At 46.2% G+C, this 20,379-nt stretch overlaps 1 protein-coding gene across 2 annotated transcripts in view; it reads left to right on the forward strand.

Moving 5' to 3' along the window:
• CHST11 (carbohydrate sulfotransferase 11) overlaps positions 1–20,379 on the forward strand; it is a 308,317-nt gene that overhangs the window by 139,108 nt on the left and 148,830 nt on the right. For both annotated transcript variants that reach the window (XM_055235477.2, XM_055235476.2), the window contains exon 2: positions 6,732–6,817. In XM_055235477.2, the coding sequence (XP_055091452.1) occupies positions 6,732–6,817 (86 nt within the window). The remainder of the gene's footprint in view (positions 1–6,731; positions 6,818–20,379) is intronic.

The raw sequence follows: 20,379 nt of genomic DNA on the forward strand, positions 1-20,379 counted from the left end.
TAAACCAGGTAGAGATTGTTCGCACAGTTCTATATAAGGTGTTTTTTTGGAGGGGATGTCACTATTTTTGTGTTATTATTACAAAATGATAGAAACCTCACCACCAGGGCTTTTAAACCCCTGGTGGATTGTAAACCAGGTAGAGATTTTTCTCACAGCTGGGTGTTGCTTTTGCGTTCTCTGCCTCTCCTGGCCTCAGATTCTTTCCTCCCACACCAATTACTGTTTCACTGCTCCCCACCCACCACTCCTTCCACCTTGACTCCCCAAACCTGAGCAATTCTACGGCTTGTTTAACCCACGGTTCTACAGGGAGCTGCCCCACCGCCCTGTGTTTGGAAGTTAGGAATTTACAGTTGGAAGGGACTTAGTGATCGTCTGGTTGAACCTCTTCACCTGACCAAGGAGAAAACGGAGGCCCAGGGAGACCTTGTTCAAAATGAGGATCTTAGTTTGGTGGCAGAGCTGGGGGTGGGATCCAGCTCTGTGGCTTTCCACGTGGACAGTTTTTGAGTGGACTGTCCACTCAGAACTAGCCATGGACCAGGCTAGTTTACATGTTCATTTCATTCCCACCACCACCTTATAATACAGGCATTATTAACTGCATTGCATAGTTGAGTTTCAGAGATTAGGAAGTTGACCCAAGGTCCCAAGACTAGTTAATGGGTAAAACTAGGACTTGAATCCAATTCTGGTTGAAGCTTCTCCTTCCAAAGGGTGTTGCTGGGTAAGCAACTCATCTTGGTTTGCCTGGAACTTACTTGGTTTTAGCACTCAAAGTCCTGAATCCTGGGGATCTCCCTGGACCAGGCAAACTAGACTGGTTGGTCACTCTAGTTTCATCACAGTGACCTCAGAAGAGGATGAGGGAGAGCTGGGAGATTCAATGTCCTTTGAGGGCTGACTTTGGGTCCCCCAGGTGCAAAACAGAATTGCCTGTCTTTGCAGGAGCAGCTCTTTCTGAGGGAGCTGGGTATTGCTCACTCCTCTAACTTGATGAGGTTGAATCAGACACTGTTCTGTCTTGACGGATGGGCTGGGCCACACTGCTAGGGCTCCAGCATGAATTTGTGCATTTGGAAAAAACGTTTCTGCAACTGCATTGCTGCTCTGCACTCTCAAAGTGTGGAGCAGATGAATCATGCCCAGCCTGTTAGCAAGTCCGGAGATTTGGAAAGTGTCCGAAGTCAACCAAGTATTAGAGTTGTTTTGCCAGCAGAAGGAGCAGAGACCCATCTGGACTTGGGTGATTTAGTACAGCAGTGCTTCATTTTGAAATGTTGAGGGAAGTGACAGCCCAAAAATAGTAGGAGTTGTAAGGGTAAAAGCGTCTTTTATTGCCTTTCGAGACAGCACGGTGAAGAGCACCAGTGCTGGAAATAAACAGACATGGGTTGTCAATCTGCTACTTGCCCTTGCTGCTTGCTGACTGTGTGATCTCAGACAGGTTACTTAACCTCTCTGGGCTTCAGTTTTCTCAAGTGCAAAATGGGACTAGATGATGTCATTATTACATCTAACTTAAAGGGTTTTTTTATGAGGATTCAATGAAACAATGTGAGGAAAAGGCTGAGCATTGTGTCAGGCATCAGATACATGGTACATTCTCACTATGTGGTAGTTTATTTTGTAAACTTCCGGCCCTGGCTCTGCTGCTAGCTACACTGGGCACTTTGGGCAAGTGTGTAAGGTCTCCGAGTTTCTTTTGTAAATCGAGGGGATTGGCCTATACTCGAATCCCTTGGAATTCTAAATGTCTTTGGTTTTAGGACATGCGTGAGAGGCAAGTTCCTACTCAGGATCCTGCAGTATTTCAGTTCTATGTCTTCAGACCCGAATTAACAATACAGCAGCTCCCCTGCATTCCAGCAACACTGAGAGGGGTCACAGGGAGTCGCCCAGAGAACCAGGTGGGCTTGATTCCTTTGTCCTGAGCCAGCTCTCCGTGGGCCGCTCTCAGTTAGCAGACTGGGAATGGAGTGTCCACTTGAAAACAACGTGCTCTTCATTACAATGAAACAAACACGAGCGGCTTGAGTTTAATTTTAGCTTCATTTATGTATCGTGGGAGATATAGAACTGTTCTTGGGTCCAAGAAATCATAGTGTAAATTGAGCTAATTAGATTTCTTAAAGAAAATCTTTAATCCCATTGATTTGAGTTTAGAGAGGAGAAAACAAGTGTTGTGGCTAAATAAAACTCCCAGTGGGCGGGGTGGACAGCAGAAGGCTGCCGTTAAATGTCCTCAGGGCCTCAGGGATTTCTTTTGTGGGACTTTTGATCATCAGACCTTTCATTTTTCAAAGGAAAAAAAAATAACTGTAGCCTAATGCTACTGGCAGTTTTCTCCTTATATAGCAAGAACCAAACCTCTCTGATGCTCTTAAAGGAAGTGTTAAATCTTCTATCATTCATAAATCTTTTGAGTACCTACTACGTGCCAAGCACCACAGCAACAACATGAATAGGTTAGAGAGAGGCTCTATCCCCCAAACCCAGTGCCTGGCGAGGTGCCCCGCACATCGTAGGTGCTTGATAAAAACTTGTCAAATGAACGAGTGTAATAAAACCATTAATTAATGGTTTGCCATCACAGCATTTTGATGAATCCTATTGTGTTTTGGACTTGTCCTAGAAGTGGCCAGCCAACCAGGTCTCAGGCCAGGAGGAGACTGTGGAGATGTTTGACTTACCTGTCAGTGAAGAGGTGACCCAGTGTGGCAGCTGAGACCATGGGCTGTCTAAGGCAGAATTCTGTCTCCACCTCTTTCTAGTCATGAGACCTAGGCAAGTTACCTAACCCTGCCGTGCGTGCCTCGGTATTCTCATCAGTAAAGTGAGAATGGTAGTAGTACCCGCGCCATGGGACTGTTGTGGGGATTAAATATGTGAACTGCTTGGTGAAGCATTGGTGCCCTCTAAACGTTAGCTGCCACCGTCTGGGCCTTGGTTACTCAAACTTCCCTAACGCCACTTGTAAGATACATGTGGGGTGAATATACTCATGTGCATAATTGCTGGTCCTTCCTTTGCAGCCCAGGCAACAGAGTAGGTCCTCATTGTTACCATTTGCATATGACTAGCCCAGAAATCATTTGTGGAAACTGGAAACCAAAAGCCCCTGTGGTCCAAACCTGAGAGGGTACAGTGGGGCTCAGCTTCCAGGGAGGGTCCGGACCTTCGCGCAACATTAGCAGCAGGAGATGCTCTACAGCTCTTATTATAGATGCTACGGTGTCTTCTGAGGTAGATGGAGCCAGGTTGTGTGGAAATTGTTTATCCTATAATTGGGTGCTCAAGAATCAGAAAGCATAAAGAGTATAATTTGTACCTCTCTTCCCCATGGTGGGGAAATCTTATTAAAATGCAGATTCCTGGGCCTTACCTTCCATCTCCCCTTCCTTCTGATTCAGCAACTCTGGGATGAAGCCCAGGAATGTGCCCAGAAATCTGCTTTTTGAACAAGCAATATGATGGGGAAAGTGAGTAGAGCGCACGTTGAGAAACTCTAGTTTTTGGAACATGACACGGAGGATTTGGGGAACTTTATCTTTTCTTGACTCTGCTTCTCATCCTTCTACAGATCACTGGGCCCCTCCTGAGTCGTCTGGCTCCTTTCCTCTTGGGGAGAGATAAAGTGCTGGCCCAAGCCTCCCACCCTGGTGGGCAGGGTGGGCCTTGACTCAGTGGTCTGTATCCTCGTGGCCGGCTGGCCTAGCTGAGTTGGGAGGTGACCCTCGGCTCACAGGTTGGGCAGCGCCTGTCAGTCTCGAGGCTCAGCTTGGCTTCTTTCCACTGACATGGCCTTGACCTTGGCCAAGCGCCTGCAGCTAAGGGAGGCGCGGAGGGGTTATCTGTAAAATGCAGGTACTTCCTTCACCGTGGGAAGGATCACACTGCACCGACTGCCTGTTGCACAGTGAGCACTCCAGAAACGGTGGGGTTGTTATCATTCCCATAAAAGGCGCACAAGGCCCCTTTAGCTTTTGTGGTCTGGGGAGCCAAGGCCGGTTCCCATGGCACCCAGTGAAGTCACGGGCAGGGCTGATGGCTGTGGGCAAAGAACCCAAGGTTCAGGCCCCACACGGTCAAAGCATTTTAAAGGCCTTGTATTAGAAAAATAAACCAATTAAATAATACTGCCCCCCATAAAAGCAGACTTTTAATGGATTCCATGGTAGGTTTTTCACCGCGGCGGTCCCGGAGCCATGGGCCTCGATGAGCCCGTCTGCCGCCATAGGGAGAATTTAATCTTGCCCGGCGTGGGCATAATTTTACGAGTTTTATGGCTGTTTTTACTTCTCCGAAGTGTTGCTATGTCATTGTGCACCAAGGGCAACTTGCATGCATTTAACAGTTTACCTCCTTTTTGGTGGAAATGAAAAATGAAGTCATAAATTAAAGAAAAACACAACATAAGAATTTTTTTTTGCTCTTCTTGGGGCAACTGGAGGAACAAAGAACCAGTGTTTCTCTGTACAGCCTGATCAAATTCTAATGGCTTTAATGTATTGACATTTGCCTGCGATTCCCGCCTCCCCAGGGAAGACTGTGGGCATGTAGCTATGTTTGGAGCTTGTACTACTGACCCCAAGAAGACCTGGGGCAGTTCTCTAGGGCAGGGGTTGGCAAACTCTAGCCCAAGGGCCAAATCTGGCCCACTGCCCATTTTTGTTCATTGGTGGAAAAAACTCAAAAGAAGAATAATATTTTCTGACACACGAAAATGAGATGACATTTTCCCAGATTTCCCTGTTCATCAGTGAAGTTTCGTTGGCGCCCAGCCACACCCATTCATTTCTGTATCGTTTGGGGAGGCTTTCACACCACAACAGCCCTGCAGAAGAGTTATGACAGAGACTGCAGGGTGCAAAGCCTAAATACTGTTTGGCCCCTTACAGAAAATTTTGCTGACCCCTGCCCTAGGAAGTCAAGGAAAAGGAAAGAGAAAACATGGCATCTTGTTTCTGGGCATTGATGATTGACTTTCAGAGTTTCCATGTGGCTCAAAGTGACAAGTCAACGGAGGCTCACCTGAGCAGTAGTTGTTCCTCCGGAGACCTTCCAGATGTCATCAGCTGCTTGTGGATGACTCTCCTCCCTTTCCTGACCTCAGATTGACTTCTGAGCAGAGGTCCCTGGGCTTACCCCCTGCAGCCAGTCCTCCCAGTCATTTGAGCTGCACCCTGCTTGAGGTCTGGTCACTCCTCATCAGGCCCCTTGATAGCCACGAATAGAGAAGTTCCCGCCTTCCTCCCAGGGGGATCTAAAATAGCTTCTGAAATTTGTCACCAATACTTTTAAACTCTGGCTTTTGGCCAGGCACAGTTTTGAGCATTCTGCACATAGTAGTTACTCATTTAATCTTCACATCCATCCCAGGAAGTTAGATGCCCCTCTCATTCCCATTTTTCAGACAAAGAAGCAGAGACACAGAGAGGTTAGGTAGTTTTCCTAAGGTCACACAGCTGGTAGTGGTAGATTCAGTATTGAAACCCAGGCTGTCTGTTCCAGGGAATGTCCTGCTGTCCATTCATTGCCTCTGTGGAGCAGGTGAATTCTTTAGGCTCATGAAAGGATCTAGTTTTCCTTGTTCCACTCATGCCACTGTTGCACCTCAAACCATAAGAAAACTGCCTCGTACTTGAGAAGAAAGCCCCATTTATTCTTCCCTCATCTCTCTTTTTTCCCTCTCTCCTTCTTTCCTTTCTTCCTTCCCTCCCTTCTTCCCTCCTTCCTCCTTCTCTGCTTCCTTTTTTCCTTACCTCCTTCCTTTCCTCCCTCTTTTCCTCTCTCCTTCTTCCCTTCCCTTCCTTCCTTCACTTGCTCCCCTCCCTTTGCTTCTCCTTTCCTCCTTCCCTCCTTCCTTCTCTCCCTCTCTACTGCTCTCTTTCCTTCCCTCCTACCTTCCTTTTTTCCTTCCTTCCTTCCCTCTCTCCCCATTTCATCCCTCCCTTCCTCCTTCCTCCTCCCTCCAACAAATAATGATCAAGCCTATGACTATGCATTACACGATGCATGAGGGGCTGCACAGAGTGAACAAGAAGAATGAAAAAGAAAGAATTCATTGCCATTTAAAAAGAGCTCTTGGTGGCTTCAATGTTGGTGGGTTTTGAGGAGTTCACTTAATTCCTCCTCTTTTATTAATTGTAAGTACCATCTCTGTCTGGAACCGTAAACTCTTGTCTTTTCTGCTTCATGCTGATATTTTCACTAAAAGTAACATAATTTAGGAGCGGCTTTGGGGAGGCTGGGCCTTGACCTATCCAGTGGGAGGAGCCTCCTGGGGAAGGACCTGCCCGTTCTCAGAAGCCCAGCTTCCAGGGCCAAGGAATAAAAGGTCATTGACTGTTGCTGGAGAAGTCTGCGGAATCTTAAAATGTGTTACCAAGCCTGGTGCTGGGTAGAACTTGCTGTCTTGAAGCAGCCATTATGCTATCTTTTGTAAGTGGTTTCATTTCAATGAGCTTTAGATGCCTGTCCTGTTTTCTTAAAACACTTGCTGGGGAGACTTTTTAGTCTTCTGGGTGTGGAGATGCCTGAATGTTGGGAAGACAGACGGCAGCTGTGCTGTTGGAGAAGGGACAGTGTGGAAATCTTCCTTTGCTAGAAGCTGGTTTTCTCTTTCTTTCCTGCCTGTTTCTTCTTCCCTACTCTCTGCCTTTTTCTTTGTCAGACAACAAATCTTTGTTGCTTGTTTCTGATGAGCCTTCACTTTCTTTCCTCAGTCATGCGGAGGAATCCCTTTGGTGTGGACATCTGCTGCCGGAAGGGGTCCCGAAGCCCCCTGCAGGAACTGTACAACCCAATCCAGGTAAGCTTCGAGCACTCTGTCAGCATGTGATTTTTTTATTTTTATTTTTATTTGTCTTGGTGGGGATGGATACTAAAAACTCCAAAATTGTGGTCTTTGGGGGATTTAAAACTTCCTTTCACAGCCTGGCATTTTACCTTCAGTGGTTGCTTTCTTCGTCACCCTTTTTTATGTAGCATCTCTGAAAAATTCTAGCAGGGGATGTTTAGAATTAGAGAAATGCCTAGGTTTAGTGCTAAGCATTCAGACCTGCCCAGGGTTTGAACTCCTGAGATTAACACAGTCTCAAGTCTAAGCAATGGGACTTGGGAATTAAAGGTCCAGTGAGGCTGTGCAGTCTTCCCTTTGGTATCCCCAGAGGAAGAGTTGCACATGGGTACACTTGACACCCACTCCCACATACCACATATTAAAGCCCGGTGATGCCCCACCTCACCGTGCCAGTTTGGCAAACTCCCTTGTGAGCAGGGACCTTTTGCTAAGTGACTGCCTCAGTAAATCTAACTCGTTAGTTTAATGAGGCAGCAAACGTGGCCTCTGTGCCATCAATTATGAAAAGAGCTCCTCTTTGAGCAAAAAAAAGCTCCAACCAAGGAAAAGTGTCTTCTGTGGAAAGCTAGTGCAAAGTTAGGAGGCCTGGTTGCCATGGCAACAGCCTCAGTGGTGTGTGTGGGTCTTGATGTGGAGACTCTGGGGCTGATCTTTTTGTAAGAACATTAATTAGCACTTGGTGCCCAGAACTGGTACGTGAACAACTAGCCGCAGCATCAGTGGACCTTCGATAGCTGTAGAAAAAGAGGGAAAAATGTACTGCTTTGGCTACAGTCTCTGACTAAATTTGATACTTCTTTGGACCAAGGTACCTGGTGGAGGAAGATAATGCATGGGCCTCAAAGGTGTCGAATTTTTAGAACTCTTGCAAAGGGATGCACTTGAGAACTATCTGATACCCCCTACCCCCCTTCCCAATCTCTCACCTGCACTCCCTTCTGGAAAAATAGACCACTGAATTTATGCATCAGGTGGCCTAATTAGGTTAACTCATGCCCTGTCTTGAGGTGTGACTTGGCCAGATTAGCCCATTAATTGCCAAGTCAGTATTGCCTGAGGCTTCCTGTACTGGGTTTCATGGTGACTCAGTAGGGAATTTGATAGTTGGGTTCCCTTTGGTGCCCAAAAAATCTGCATATTATAGGCAGGTCTCCCAGTCTGTCCACACACACCCTGTCCTAAGGAAGAGGCAGAACTGTGCTTCAACAAAGGATGGGATTTCTGGTAACCCGTGTCGAAAACAACACAGGCTCCTCAGATGCAAATCATTCCCATCTTTTTGTTGATATCCTCTGTTCTCAGATCATTTTCTCCTTCAAAACAAAACTGCCGAAACACTGCTGCAAATTTTATGGGTAACATATGGTGTCATGGGAAAAGCTATTTCTGAAGTCACCGCCCCTGTGGATGGAAGGTCCATGGACTGCGTCTGTCCTGTTCACTGTTGGCTCCTCAGTACCTAACACAGGGCTCTCAAATACTTGTGATTCAAAACATGAAAGTCCAGGTTCAAATCCCGGCTTCATCTCTAACTAGTTGTGCAACCCTGAATATATGATGAGTTCTCTTTAGGGGTCAGTTTTCCTACCTAAAACTCTCCCTGGAATGTTGGGAGGATGAAATAATTCTGATGTGTCAGGGGCTCTGTTGGTACGATTTGTCATTTTTGTGGTCAGGAGGGTGGCTTCCATATCAGAAGCCTTGACTTAGGAGTCAGACCTGGGTTCAAAGCCTAGTTTCATCGTTTCTTAGCTATGTGACTATGGGGTGTTTACTTAACCTCTCTGAGATTTCTTTCCTTGATTTATAATGTGGCATGAATAATACCTGCCTTGCAGTGTTGCACGTGGTGATGTGTCTTGCTTGGAGCTTCCTGTGGAGTTTGCTCCTTCATGGGTTCATTCACTCCTTTTTTCCATTCATTTCTTCATGTGCTGTTACATGTGCCTAGGAACATACAGCTTAGTAGCTTAGCAGCTTAGCACTAGGCGCTGGGCACAAAAGGGTGGAGAGGGTGTGTGCTTAGCCTTTTGTGGCTGGTAACTCTGAGCTCAGGGTTGAGGGGAATGAGTTGACTGGCGAGGCAGACCCTGCTTGGTCCCATTGTAAACCAGTCAGAGAAGAGATGCCTGTCCTGGGTAGGGGCCCTCTCTTCCTTCCGGTAGTGTTCTGAGCATTGTCTGGATGACAGGCCTATTGAGCAGTAGCCTGGGACTTGGGAGGGAAGCTGGGGCTGGAGAGCAGCTCCAGGAGGCATTGGGGAGGGCGTAGGTGGGTGAGTCACCGTCCTCCCTCAAGGACTTCTTGGGCAAGTTGTCTGGCCCCATTAGCCAGCAACCAGGGAAATGTAGCTGCAGGAAAATCACCTCGTTTCCTCGGGATGTTTTTTCTTAGGCTGGTTTCCTTTACAAGCTGCAATTATGTTCCATCCCACGCAAGTTCAGTAAGTGGCACTTTTCAGAGAAACTGTCTTGGTGATCATTTGGGCTGCTGTGGGCCAGGGAGTTGAGGAGAGAAGGGAGTGAGAGCTTCTATTGAGTTTAGTTGGTTTTGTGTCCATGAGCCATTTACAAACTTTGCACCTGATTGGGCTATGTTGCAGTTTCTTGTATTTCCCTACCAGCCAAGCTGTTGAAGCTGCTGAGCCTGGAATGATGTTATCACTGAGGCAGATGACAAACCCTCTAGTTGCTAGAAACCAAACTGCTCCCCGAGCTGGCGTTTCCGTTTTCTGTACTGACTGCTTATTTGGGCTTGATATATAATGGTGAAAACAGGAACTGTTTATTTTAGGTGATAAGAAACCAACATCATGGCAAGAAGACACCATCTTAGTTACTCTGTTACCAGCACCGTAGGCCAGATACTATCTAGATGCTTATAAACATCTTGTCTAATCCTTGTAATAATAAGCCCCAAGCTAGGTTTTATATCCCCATTTTATGGATGGGGTGACTGAGGCCAATAACTTCATACAACTTATCCAAGGCCACATAACTAGTAAGAAACAGAGTGAAATTCAACCCAAAAACAAACTACCAATCTAAATTTCTTTACCTCTATGCTGTACTTGCTGTTACTAGCAAAGTTATCTTGGTGGGAATTACCCCATCCCCTCTCCAAAAAAAAAATAAAAAAAAAATCAAACCCAGATTTTCACTGGACAAAGGGTTGGGAAAATTGGGGAATTTTGGCTATAAACTGGGAAAATTGGCTATAATATTGGGAAATTGGCTATAATCTGATTTTAGTGTACAGAGTTTTTTATTTTAGTGTCCAAGGTTTTCTTGTTTTAGTGCCTTGCAAACCCCTAACCAATAAAACAACAATTGGTTAAAAAAAGTTTGGAGTTGATATTCTTAGAAAAACTGTACTCTGATGTCTTATAATTTTCCTGGTTCTCTGCTGTTTCCTTGGCCCCAAAATAAAATGTAATTGCCGATCAGATCAGCTGGAATCAAGTCACCGAAAGTTCAAGAGGTGTCAACTGCATATTTGTGGGCCGAGCACATCTGCGGGCCGCTCTGGCTCAGTTCAGAGGCACAGGGCAGAGCTGCATTGTCAGCCATTAATAGGGCCTAATTTCCCCTAAATGCCAGCTAGGGTGAGACAGCTTGTCCTTCTGCCCCGCCTACCTCCTGGTCCTCTCGTGGGTTCCCTGAAATCTTCACAACATCACTCATGTGGTTCAGCCCTGCCCTTCTTGCTTCTTTCTTTAGCATTTACACTTGCTCTGTGATTACCATGTTCCAAGGGGAGAGACACACAGCACAGGGCTGACCGTGAATTTATAAGCACTGGGTCTAGGAGGTTTGCATAGGGCACAGCAGATCCAATTGTTCTAGGGGTCTCTGAGGACCAAACAGTGTTCAAGGGATTTAGAGGAATTCTGGGGAACTCTCTGGGGGCGGGGGGGGGAAGGCTCCAGGAAAACTGAGAATGACAAGATCTTGGAGGCCCCACTGAAATCTCTGTTACATGGTGACTCCTCATTGGTCAAGTCTTCAGGGTGCTAAAGCAAACTTATTTCTCCATCAGTTAGACTCCAGGAAGCAGGATGGGGAGGAGGATGAGGAGGGAGAAGGAAGGTGGTCAGAAGGAAAGAAGGATGAGAGAGAAGAAGGAAGACAAATTACTATTTACTAAATGTATAATACATGCCAATGACCATTCTACATATTTTTCACACATGTCTCATGGAATCTTTACAACAACCTGAAGAGGAAGGTCTCCAGTAACACCGTTTTTTAGGTAAGTTAACTGAGGCTCAGAGGGTTGAGCAATGTGCCAATCACACAGCTCCTGAATGGGAAAGCCAGGCCTATGTAGCCTGGATAGGTTGCAGGATGAGGAGAGGCTAGTGCTTTATTTTTCCCGGGTGAAAAAATGCTTCCTTGAGATTCTCTTTCCCAGTGACTCAAGCTGAGACCTGAGGTGTGCTCAGGACCAGTTGCAAAATTCACAAAAGCAGGGGCCAGGACTTCTGGAATAGCATGGAATGGACAATAGTTGTAAACAATTACAGGCCGGGCACAGTGGCTCACGCCTGTAGTCCAGCACTTTGGGAGGCTGAGGTGGGCGGATCACCTGAGATCAGGAGTTCTAAACCAGCCTGGGCAACATAGTGAAACCTCGTCTCTACCAAAAATACAAAAATTAGCCAGGCATGGTGGCTTGTGCCTGTAATCTCAGCTACTCGGGAGGCTGAGGCAGGAAAACCTGGGAGGCAGAGGTTGCAGTGAGCCGAGATCATGCCCCTACACTCCAGCCTGGGTGATAGAGTGAGGCTCTGTCTCAAAAAAAAATACATATATGTATATATATATATATAAAAATAAAAGTTGCAGATTTATTTTTTGCTTACTGAACCTGATTTGTCTCCTGGCTGGAGCTGTCAGAACAGGAGTCACCCCTGAGAATTCTGCCATGGGATAGAGCATCTTGGTGACATTTGGAAGCTGGGCTCATTGATTTCGTTGAATGTTTTAGATAAAAGCTTGTAATAGTCCAAAGGTTGTTGGGGCAGTTGCGGGGGACTCTCTTAGCCCCAACCTAAATAGCATTTTCAGCAATGCTTGACAAAATTTGTTCCTTCACTGGACACTTGTAGAATAAACAGAGGAAAAGGGCGTGGGGAGGAGAGGCACCTAGGTCATGTAACCTGATAAGCGGTATATAACAGAAGCTTTTTGCAAAGTTATGAGAGAATCAGGAGTGAATGGTTAGCCTCTGAGTGGCAGTGCACAGTGGGGGCCTTTATACAGGATTTGAGTCTGGTCTCTGAAGACACAGCAGACTTCCCCATGTTAAAGAAGAGAGATAGCATCACAGAATAGGGAACATCAGTGAGGCCACAGGGAGACAGTCCATGGCACATTCAGAGAACTGTGAGGGGTTTGTGGCTGGAGTGAAGGTGATGCCAGGGGCGGATCGGAGAGGAGGCAGGAGTGGCAGGTTGGTAGCATGTGGATTGGGTCATGTCTGCCATTCTGGTCATTTCCAATCCATCTGGTCTTTACCTATTGGCAGGGTTGGAGGTCACGAGGGGTCCACAAAAACTGGCGTGCATCTTATGACCTAGCTTCTCCTTTTGACTCGGCCACTTGCTAACTGTGGGGCTTCTCCAGGGCAGGTAATGTCCCCTTCCAGGCCTCAGCATTGTCATCTATAAAATGAAGGGGTTAGACTGGATCAGTGTTTCTCAAGCCTGTGGTCCTTATATTAGGACCACTCTGGGAGATTTTGGGAAATGACGAGTGCGCAGGCCTCACCGCTGGCGATTCTGATTTTATTGGTCTGTGTTAGGGCTGGGGTGTTGATATTTTTCAAAGCTCCTTAAGTGATTCTGATGGGTAGCCAGGATTTGGAAGCCCTGAGTTGGAGGGTCTTTAAGCACCCCCTACTCCCTTGTCCTAAAAGTCTTTGATTCTAAGATAACCTATAACTTGCGAATTTAGGGAGGGAGAAGCAGGCTGGCAGGACCAAGGGAAAACAAAAAGAGAAAGCAGATAAGCTATATATCTGCCTTTCTTCCTGTTCCAGGACACATAGTCCTCCTGTGCAAATAACTCGCCATCTTCCTGCACCCACCTATCACCAGAACCCCAGGCTGATAGAAAAATGCAAGTTAGTTCACTAAAACCTTGGCGTTATCAGTACTGCACAAAGCCCTCTTCAGCACACAGCACAAGCACCATCCTATAAAATCTCCAGCAAGCCTTTGCCTACTTGCAGTCAGTTCCTCTCTTGCTGGCCTGCCCATTGCTCCCTTGCAATGTGTTTTCATGCTTTTTCTAATAAATCTGCCTTTCTTTACCTACAATTCTCTTGGTAAACTCTTTTTACCACCCACATGACACCAACCCCAGATAGTCGCAATGCAGGACATAACCCATAATGTGAAAAGCAACTCAAAGCATATATGCTGAGGTTGTTCACTCTACGTAGTTTCTACTGTCTTTCTATATGAAGGTTCTGTGTCCGTGTTTTCCACTAGGACACAGAGATCATTGTCCCTCATCTACTCCATTTGTAGGTTTGTGGGTCCGATGCCTGTAGTGCTAGACACCCAGCCAGCAGCATGTGGGCCAATCCAAGATGCCAAGTCTTCAGCCAAAGTATTGGGAGGAGCCCTGTGAAAGGGACCCTTGAGCCACTTCTGTCTTGAGCCAGTAAGAAGGAGAACTCAGACTTGCTCCAGGCCAGGCGTCAGATGGACATTTCTGAAGGATCAGTTACAATCATAGAAATGAGCATGGAATGAGAAGGGCCCTCTGCCTTTTGAATGCTATTCAGGAAGAATGATGCTGAGTGGTCACATATGCTGGGGAAGGCATGAAAGAGCAGACATTGTACTGTCCCCTACTCTGGTCAATTAATCCCTTCATTACCAACCACCTGGTAAATGACGAGTTCGTCTAATTATCTTCTTTGACTCAGCAGCTGTCTACCAGCCAAAGAGGGATTAATTGATTTGGTTATAGATCGACTCCTTATGCAAAGATAATGCTTACTGCCAGCTTGGCAGCTGGCTGGCAAAGATGAAATATTACATTAACCTGATCTTACACACAGTACTTGGTGGGAGAATGCTTCATTATTAATTGCAAATTACAACAGACTAGCGAGGCCCATTGCAAAAAACCGCGGACAGTGAACTACCTCTTTCACCGTGGCTAGTGGATTCATTATTCTTGAACCAGGGAAGCTTCCCGGTCAGATTTCCAGTGAAGCCAGGAAGGATTTCCAGTCAAGCCAGGGGACATGACAGTCAAACACAATTTGGCTTTAGAGGAAAGGATTGGATGCCTGAAGGAACTGGGGAGTCCCAGCCCATCTGTATGACCTGGGGCAGTCACTTACCCTGTTCAAGCCTTGGCTATCTGTAAAATCAGAGCTTGATACCAGTCTTGCAGGTTTGTGAGATTCAGAATTCTGTATAAAAAGCACCTAGGACAGTGCCAAGGTCAGAGTTGGTGTTAATCAGTAGCCACTCATTGTCTGGATGGAGTTAGGTAACCTGGGAATTTTCTTACGGGTCTGGGCCCTTGCTGTGCTCTGTAATATAGGCTCAGACATTTTGCACATGCACATTTGGAGTTTTGTTGAATAATAATAAGATGGATGATTTCCTCTTGCCTGGAAGCTACTAGCTATCTTCATTATGAGTACTTCGTAACAATTTTGCTTCATTTGTTTCTAGCAGAGTCTGTGTTGATCAGCAAGCTTGATACACTGATTTATAAAGCCATGAGTGCCTCTCTGTGTGTGTGTGTGTGTGTGTGTGTGTGTTACATATATGTTCACTAAACCTATATTCTATAAAATGTGCAGATGCAGCTTTCATATTTTAAAAGTCTCCCATGGGCATGTCTGTTATACTCCCAATGCCTAGTTAGGTACTCTGTAATGGTTGCTAAATAAGACCTCATCTCTGGGTTGTGTTCATGTGAAAGCATTGATCTCATTGATTAGTCCACATTTAACTCAAGCTTTCTTTATAGGCAGTTGTTCTGCTTCAGAAACAGAGGTTTCAGGATCAAGCCTAATTTGATCCAATATATTCAAATCTGGATAGTAAGCTCAATGTGCTAATGGAGTTTTTCTGTGTCAGTCTGTATGAATATAATCTGACATATTTAAACTGGAGAAGGGCATTCAAGTGACAAAATGACCTCAGCAATTTCCACATGGTAACACAGCTGTACAATCTGCCATTTTCAGAAAGTTATTTCCTGAATTACCCTCAATTATAAGAGGCCTCCACATAATTTGATTTTTCTGTAAATGACACAACTCAACTAGCTTCTCAGCCAATTGGATTTTAACCTTGTCAGAATGGATAGAACTGAAACAAAGCCCTGGCTTGTTCTGAAACTGACCGTAGGAGAGACATCGGGGGTGAGAGGGTGGCGGCAGCACGCATCTTCCTTTCCCATTAGAGTCTGTGGGTCTGATGGACCATGCAGATGTCGGGGGAGTTTCCACCCCATCTTCACACTAGTTACTCTGAGATCTGAGGCACATGGCTGAACCTTTTTGAGCACTGGAGACCTTGTTTGTAAAACAGGAATAAAGTGCTTGTGGTTCAGTTATTAAGGATTAAATTAGAAAATATATAGAATCCCAGGCACATGGCAAGATGCCCAGTCAATGTTGATTTTTTTATTTGCATGCAAGAAACCTCCTCCAGGAAGCTCTGATTTTTTTCTTTCCCCTCCAAGCTCTGGTGAAATGTTCTTCTAGAATGGTGCTGCCCACTAGCAACATAATATAAGTCACATTATGTCATTTGAAATTTTCAGCAGCCATATTTTGAAAAGGAAAAAGAAAACAGGTGAAATTAAGTTTAATAATATTTAAAATTTAACCCAGTGTACTAAAAATGATTATTTCCATATTTAGTCAATAAAAAATATATTAGTATATTTTATGTTTGTGTTTTCATGCTAAGTCTTTGAAATCTGATGTGTATTTGACACCTACAGCACATCTCCATTGGGACAGGCAGTACATCAAGTGCTCAGTAGCTGCATGTGGCTCATGACTGCTGTCTTGGACAGCGCTGGTCTGTAAAATGCCCCGTTGTCCCTGCGTCCTGCCCATGTTATGACACTAATCTCACTCATTTAAAGCGATTCCACCAGCCTTTGTGCCCCTTGAGGGAAGGAGCTATGTCTTTCTTATTCATCTTGGGGTGTCCAGTAGCTACTATGGGCCAGCCCCAGAAAAGGTACCCAGTGGATGTTTGGGCAGTGAATGAAGCCACTTGCTCCTGTGCCTCATGTGAGTTCGGCATGGGGAGGTGACCAGGGCTTCACTCCCCTAGAGGTGCAGAGGCGGCCGAACATCAGGATGGGCGGTTTCCTGGGACCCAGTGAAGAGTATGGCGCTTTTGTCCCAAGTCTCTGCTTCATGCTGATGCCCGATATTTCCCCCAGAAGTTCCTTCCGGAAAGTGTAAGTGTGAGTATCGTAGAAGGGCTAACACTTTGAAACATCAGTCATTATATCTCAACTTTGATTTCATAAGACGTTGTGTGACTAGTGTGCGACAGGTGTGAGGCGGTCGGAGAGAATAGGAGCAGGGGATTGGTTGCGTGAAGGAACTGGGGAAAGCAAGTCACGGGACTAGGAAGGGATTAGGGGGCTGCATAAGCCCAGACCCCACCCTCCCTCACCACTTCGCCCACACTCAGCCCTGTTTCTCAATTCCTTCCGATCCTACCTCCTTTCCTCCTCCTTCTATAGTGTGTGGCACGCAGCAAATACGCACTGCGTGAAATGGAACTGGAATTCCCTCACACCCCAGCCTGCCTCTCTCACTGATTGCATATTCACTGTAGTAGTTCGCTGGGGCTGCTGTAACAACGTACCACAGAGTGGGTGGCTTAGACAATAGAAATGTATTGTCTCACGGTTTTGGAGGCTGGAAGTCAGAGATCAAGGCGCCAGCAGGATTGGTTCCTTCTGAGGGCTGTGAAGAAGGGCCTGTTCCAGGCCTGTCGGTTAGCCTCCTGGTTTGAGGGTGATCTTTGGCTTCCTTGCTCTGAATGCTGCCTTCATCTTCACGTGGTGCTCCCCCTGTGTGGGTGCCTGGCTTTGTGTCTACATTTGCCCTTGTTATAAGGACACCCGTCATATTGGAGTAGGGGCCCACTGACTCCAGTATGACCTCGTCTTAGCTAATTACATCTGCAATGACCCTATTTCCAAATAAGGTCACATTTGAAGGTACTGAGGTGAGAACTTCAACATACAAATTTTGGAGGGGACACAATTCAATCCCTAGTGCTTACTGTGTGTGTCGCGTTCTGCTAGATGCTAGGGCTTTCGAGATAAAAGTCCTTCTGTTATCAAAGATAAAGGATCAGGGTTGGCAGGGATGTGGAGAAGAGGGAACTCCTGTGCACTGTTGGTAGGAATGTAAATTGGTACAGCCATTGTGGAAAACAGTATGGAGGTTCTCCAAGAAATTAAAAACAGAACTACCATATGATCCAGCAATCCCACTTCTGGGTATATGCCCAAAGGAAGTGCAAGCAGCATCTGAAACAGACACTAGCACTCTTACTGTAGCAGAGTTGCAGCATTGTTCACAACAGTAAGATACGGAATCAGGCTGGGCGCGGTGGCTCATGCCTATAATCCCAGCACTTTGGGAGGCCGAGGCAGCCAGATTGCTTGAGGCCCAGGAGTTTGGGACCAGCCTGGGCAACATGGCAAAACCCTGTCTCTACAAAAAATATAATAAAATTAGCCAGGCATGGTGGCGCATGCCTGTAGCCCCAGGTATCCGAGAGACTGAGGGAGGTCAGGTTGAGGCTGCAGTAAGCCATGATCATGCCACTGCTCCCCATCCTGGGGAGACCCTGTCTCAAAAAGAAAAAAAAAGATGCAGAATCAACCTGAATGTCCATCAATGGATGAATGGATAAAGAAAATGTGAGTGAGATAGATAGATAGATAGATAGACTGATAGATAGATAGATGATAGATAGATAGATAGATAGATAGACATGAATGGAATGTTATTTAGCCTTAAAAAAGAGGGAAATTTTCAGCCCTTGGTGACAACATGGGTGAACCTGGGGGACTGATATGGTTTGGATTTGTGTCACCCCCACCCCCAACTCTCATGTCAAATTGTAGTCTCCAGTGTTGGAGGAGGGACCTGGTGGGAGGAGATTGGATCATGGGGTGGATTTCCCCCTTGCTGTTCCCATGATAGTGAATGAGTTCTCACGGGAACTGGTTGTTTGAAAGTATGTAGCACCTCCCCCTTCTCTCTCTTCCTCCTGCTCTGGCCATGTAAGATGTGCCTGCTTCCCCTTCACCTTCTGCCATGATTGTAACTTTCCTGAGGCCTCCCCAGCCATGCTTCCTGTACAGCCTGTGGAACCAATGAAACCTCTTTTCTTTGTAAATTACTGAGTCTCAGGTAGTTCTTTATAGCAGTGCAATAATGGACTAATACAGGGACAGTATGCTAAGTGAAATAAGCCAGGGACAGAATCTCACTTATATGTAGAATCTAAAAAGGTTGAACTGGTAGAAGCAGAGAGCAGAATGGTTACCAGAGGCAGGGCAAACAGGGAGATGTTGGTCAAAGGGTACGAAGTTTCATTAGACAGAATGAATAAATTCTGGAGATCTAATGCACAACTTGGTGACTATGGTTAATAATAATATGTTGTAGACTTGAAATCTGCTAGGAAAGCAGATCTTAAATGTTCTGACCACACGAAAAATGATAACTATGTGAGGTGATAGGTGTGTTACTTAGCTTGATTGTGGTCATCATTTTCACTATCTATCTATCTCTCTATCTAAGCATCATGTTGTATACCATGAATATATAAAATTTTTATTTGCCAAATCAACCTCAATAAGTCTGGGGATGTTTCTGCTCTAATTGGGGTGTCAAGCCAGTAAACTGACTGACCATTATAAAATGAGGTCCTGGCCAGACACAATGGCTTATGTCTGTAGTCCATACACTTTGGGAGTCTGAGGTGGGAGGATGGCAGGAGTTTGAGAGCAGCCTGGGCCACATGGCAAGACCCTGTCTCTACAAAAAATTTAAGAATTAGCTGGGCGTGGTGTTGTGCGCCAATTGTTCCAGCTGACTCGGGAGGCTGAGACCGGAGGATGCCCTGAGCCCAGGAATTCGAGGCAGCAGTGAGCTATGATTGTGCCACTGCTCTCCAGCCTGGATGGATTTTTTTTAATTAAAAAAATTTAAAAAATTATAAAATGATGTCCTATATGAGTTTAATACATGACGTTGGAGGAGCATAGAGATGGACCTAGACTAGGCATGTGTGTGTGTGTTTGTGTGTGTGTGCATGTGTGTGTACATGCATGTGTGTATGCATGCATGCTTGTGCATGTGTGTGTGCATGCATGCTTGTGCATGTGTGTGTAGAGCCTTGGTCATCTCGACAGAGCAAAGACACAGGAGGGTGGCACACGGAAGAACAAGTGACTCCACCCTCCCTTGCACAGTTAAAATCTGGCCAAGGTGAGAGGGGAGATGGGAGAGGGGAGAAAGGAGAAGAGGCACTGATTGGAGGGGCTGAAGCTTTGTCCCTCCTGGGCTGGCATTCTCCATCCACATCCCTCTGCTTGGATACAGAGGATAAGCAGGCCAAAGATGCATGAAAACTGAGTTCCACTGTAGCTCCAGACTTCTAGAAAAGTCAACAGCCCCCGTGTCTCTAGCTGATACTCTGCTGTTCAATGTCTACATTACTGCACTGGGAGACACTTGACAGGTTGGGCCTGCCGCAGGCCATAGCAGATGTTGGGCAGCCCTAGAAGGAAGCTGGCTGTCCTTGGAATGTGCCACAGGGGTGTGACGCCCAGGCCAACTCCAGTGCTGCCTAAAATGGCCTCTTGCAACATTCCCCTCTCTTCATCTTAAATCAGGGACTCGAAGCCACAAAATGGCAAATACACAGTTCTGGCAGTCATTTTGAGTATTGGAGAAATCGCTCTGGCCATCTGTTTTGTCTCCAGCGTGTTCCTCACGGAATACCCAGGGATATATCCACGGATATAACAGACATCCTGCCAAGGCAGAGCTTGGCTCTTGAGAACTCGGCAAGCTCAGTGCTTGCCTGGATTCCTGCCTCATGTCCCATCCAGTGTTTGGAGAAAAGCTCTGAGAGAAAGATGAATGTCTGAGGCCACACAGCCTAGAAGTAGTCAAGAGCACAGGCTCTAGAACTAGCCCCACGTGGGCTAAAATCCCAGCACCAGTGCCTGCCGGCTGTGTGACATAGGAGAGCTTCTTACCAGCTCTGTGCCTCACTTGTCTCACTTGTAAAATGAGAATAAGAATTGGCCGGGCTCGGTGGCTCACGCCTGTAATCCCAGCACTTCGGGAGGCCGAGGTGGGCAGATCACTTGAGGTCAGGAGTTCAAGATCAGTCTGGCCAACATGGTGGAAACCCCGTCTCTGCCAAAAATACAAAAATTAGCTGGATGTGGTGGCAGGCACCTGTAGTC

Source organism: Symphalangus syndactylus, chromosome 13, assembly GCF_028878055.3.
Source record: "Symphalangus syndactylus isolate Jambi chromosome 13, NHGRI_mSymSyn1-v2.1_pri, whole genome shotgun sequence".
Lineage (NCBI taxonomy): Eukaryota > Metazoa > Chordata > Mammalia > Primates > Hylobatidae > Symphalangus > Symphalangus syndactylus.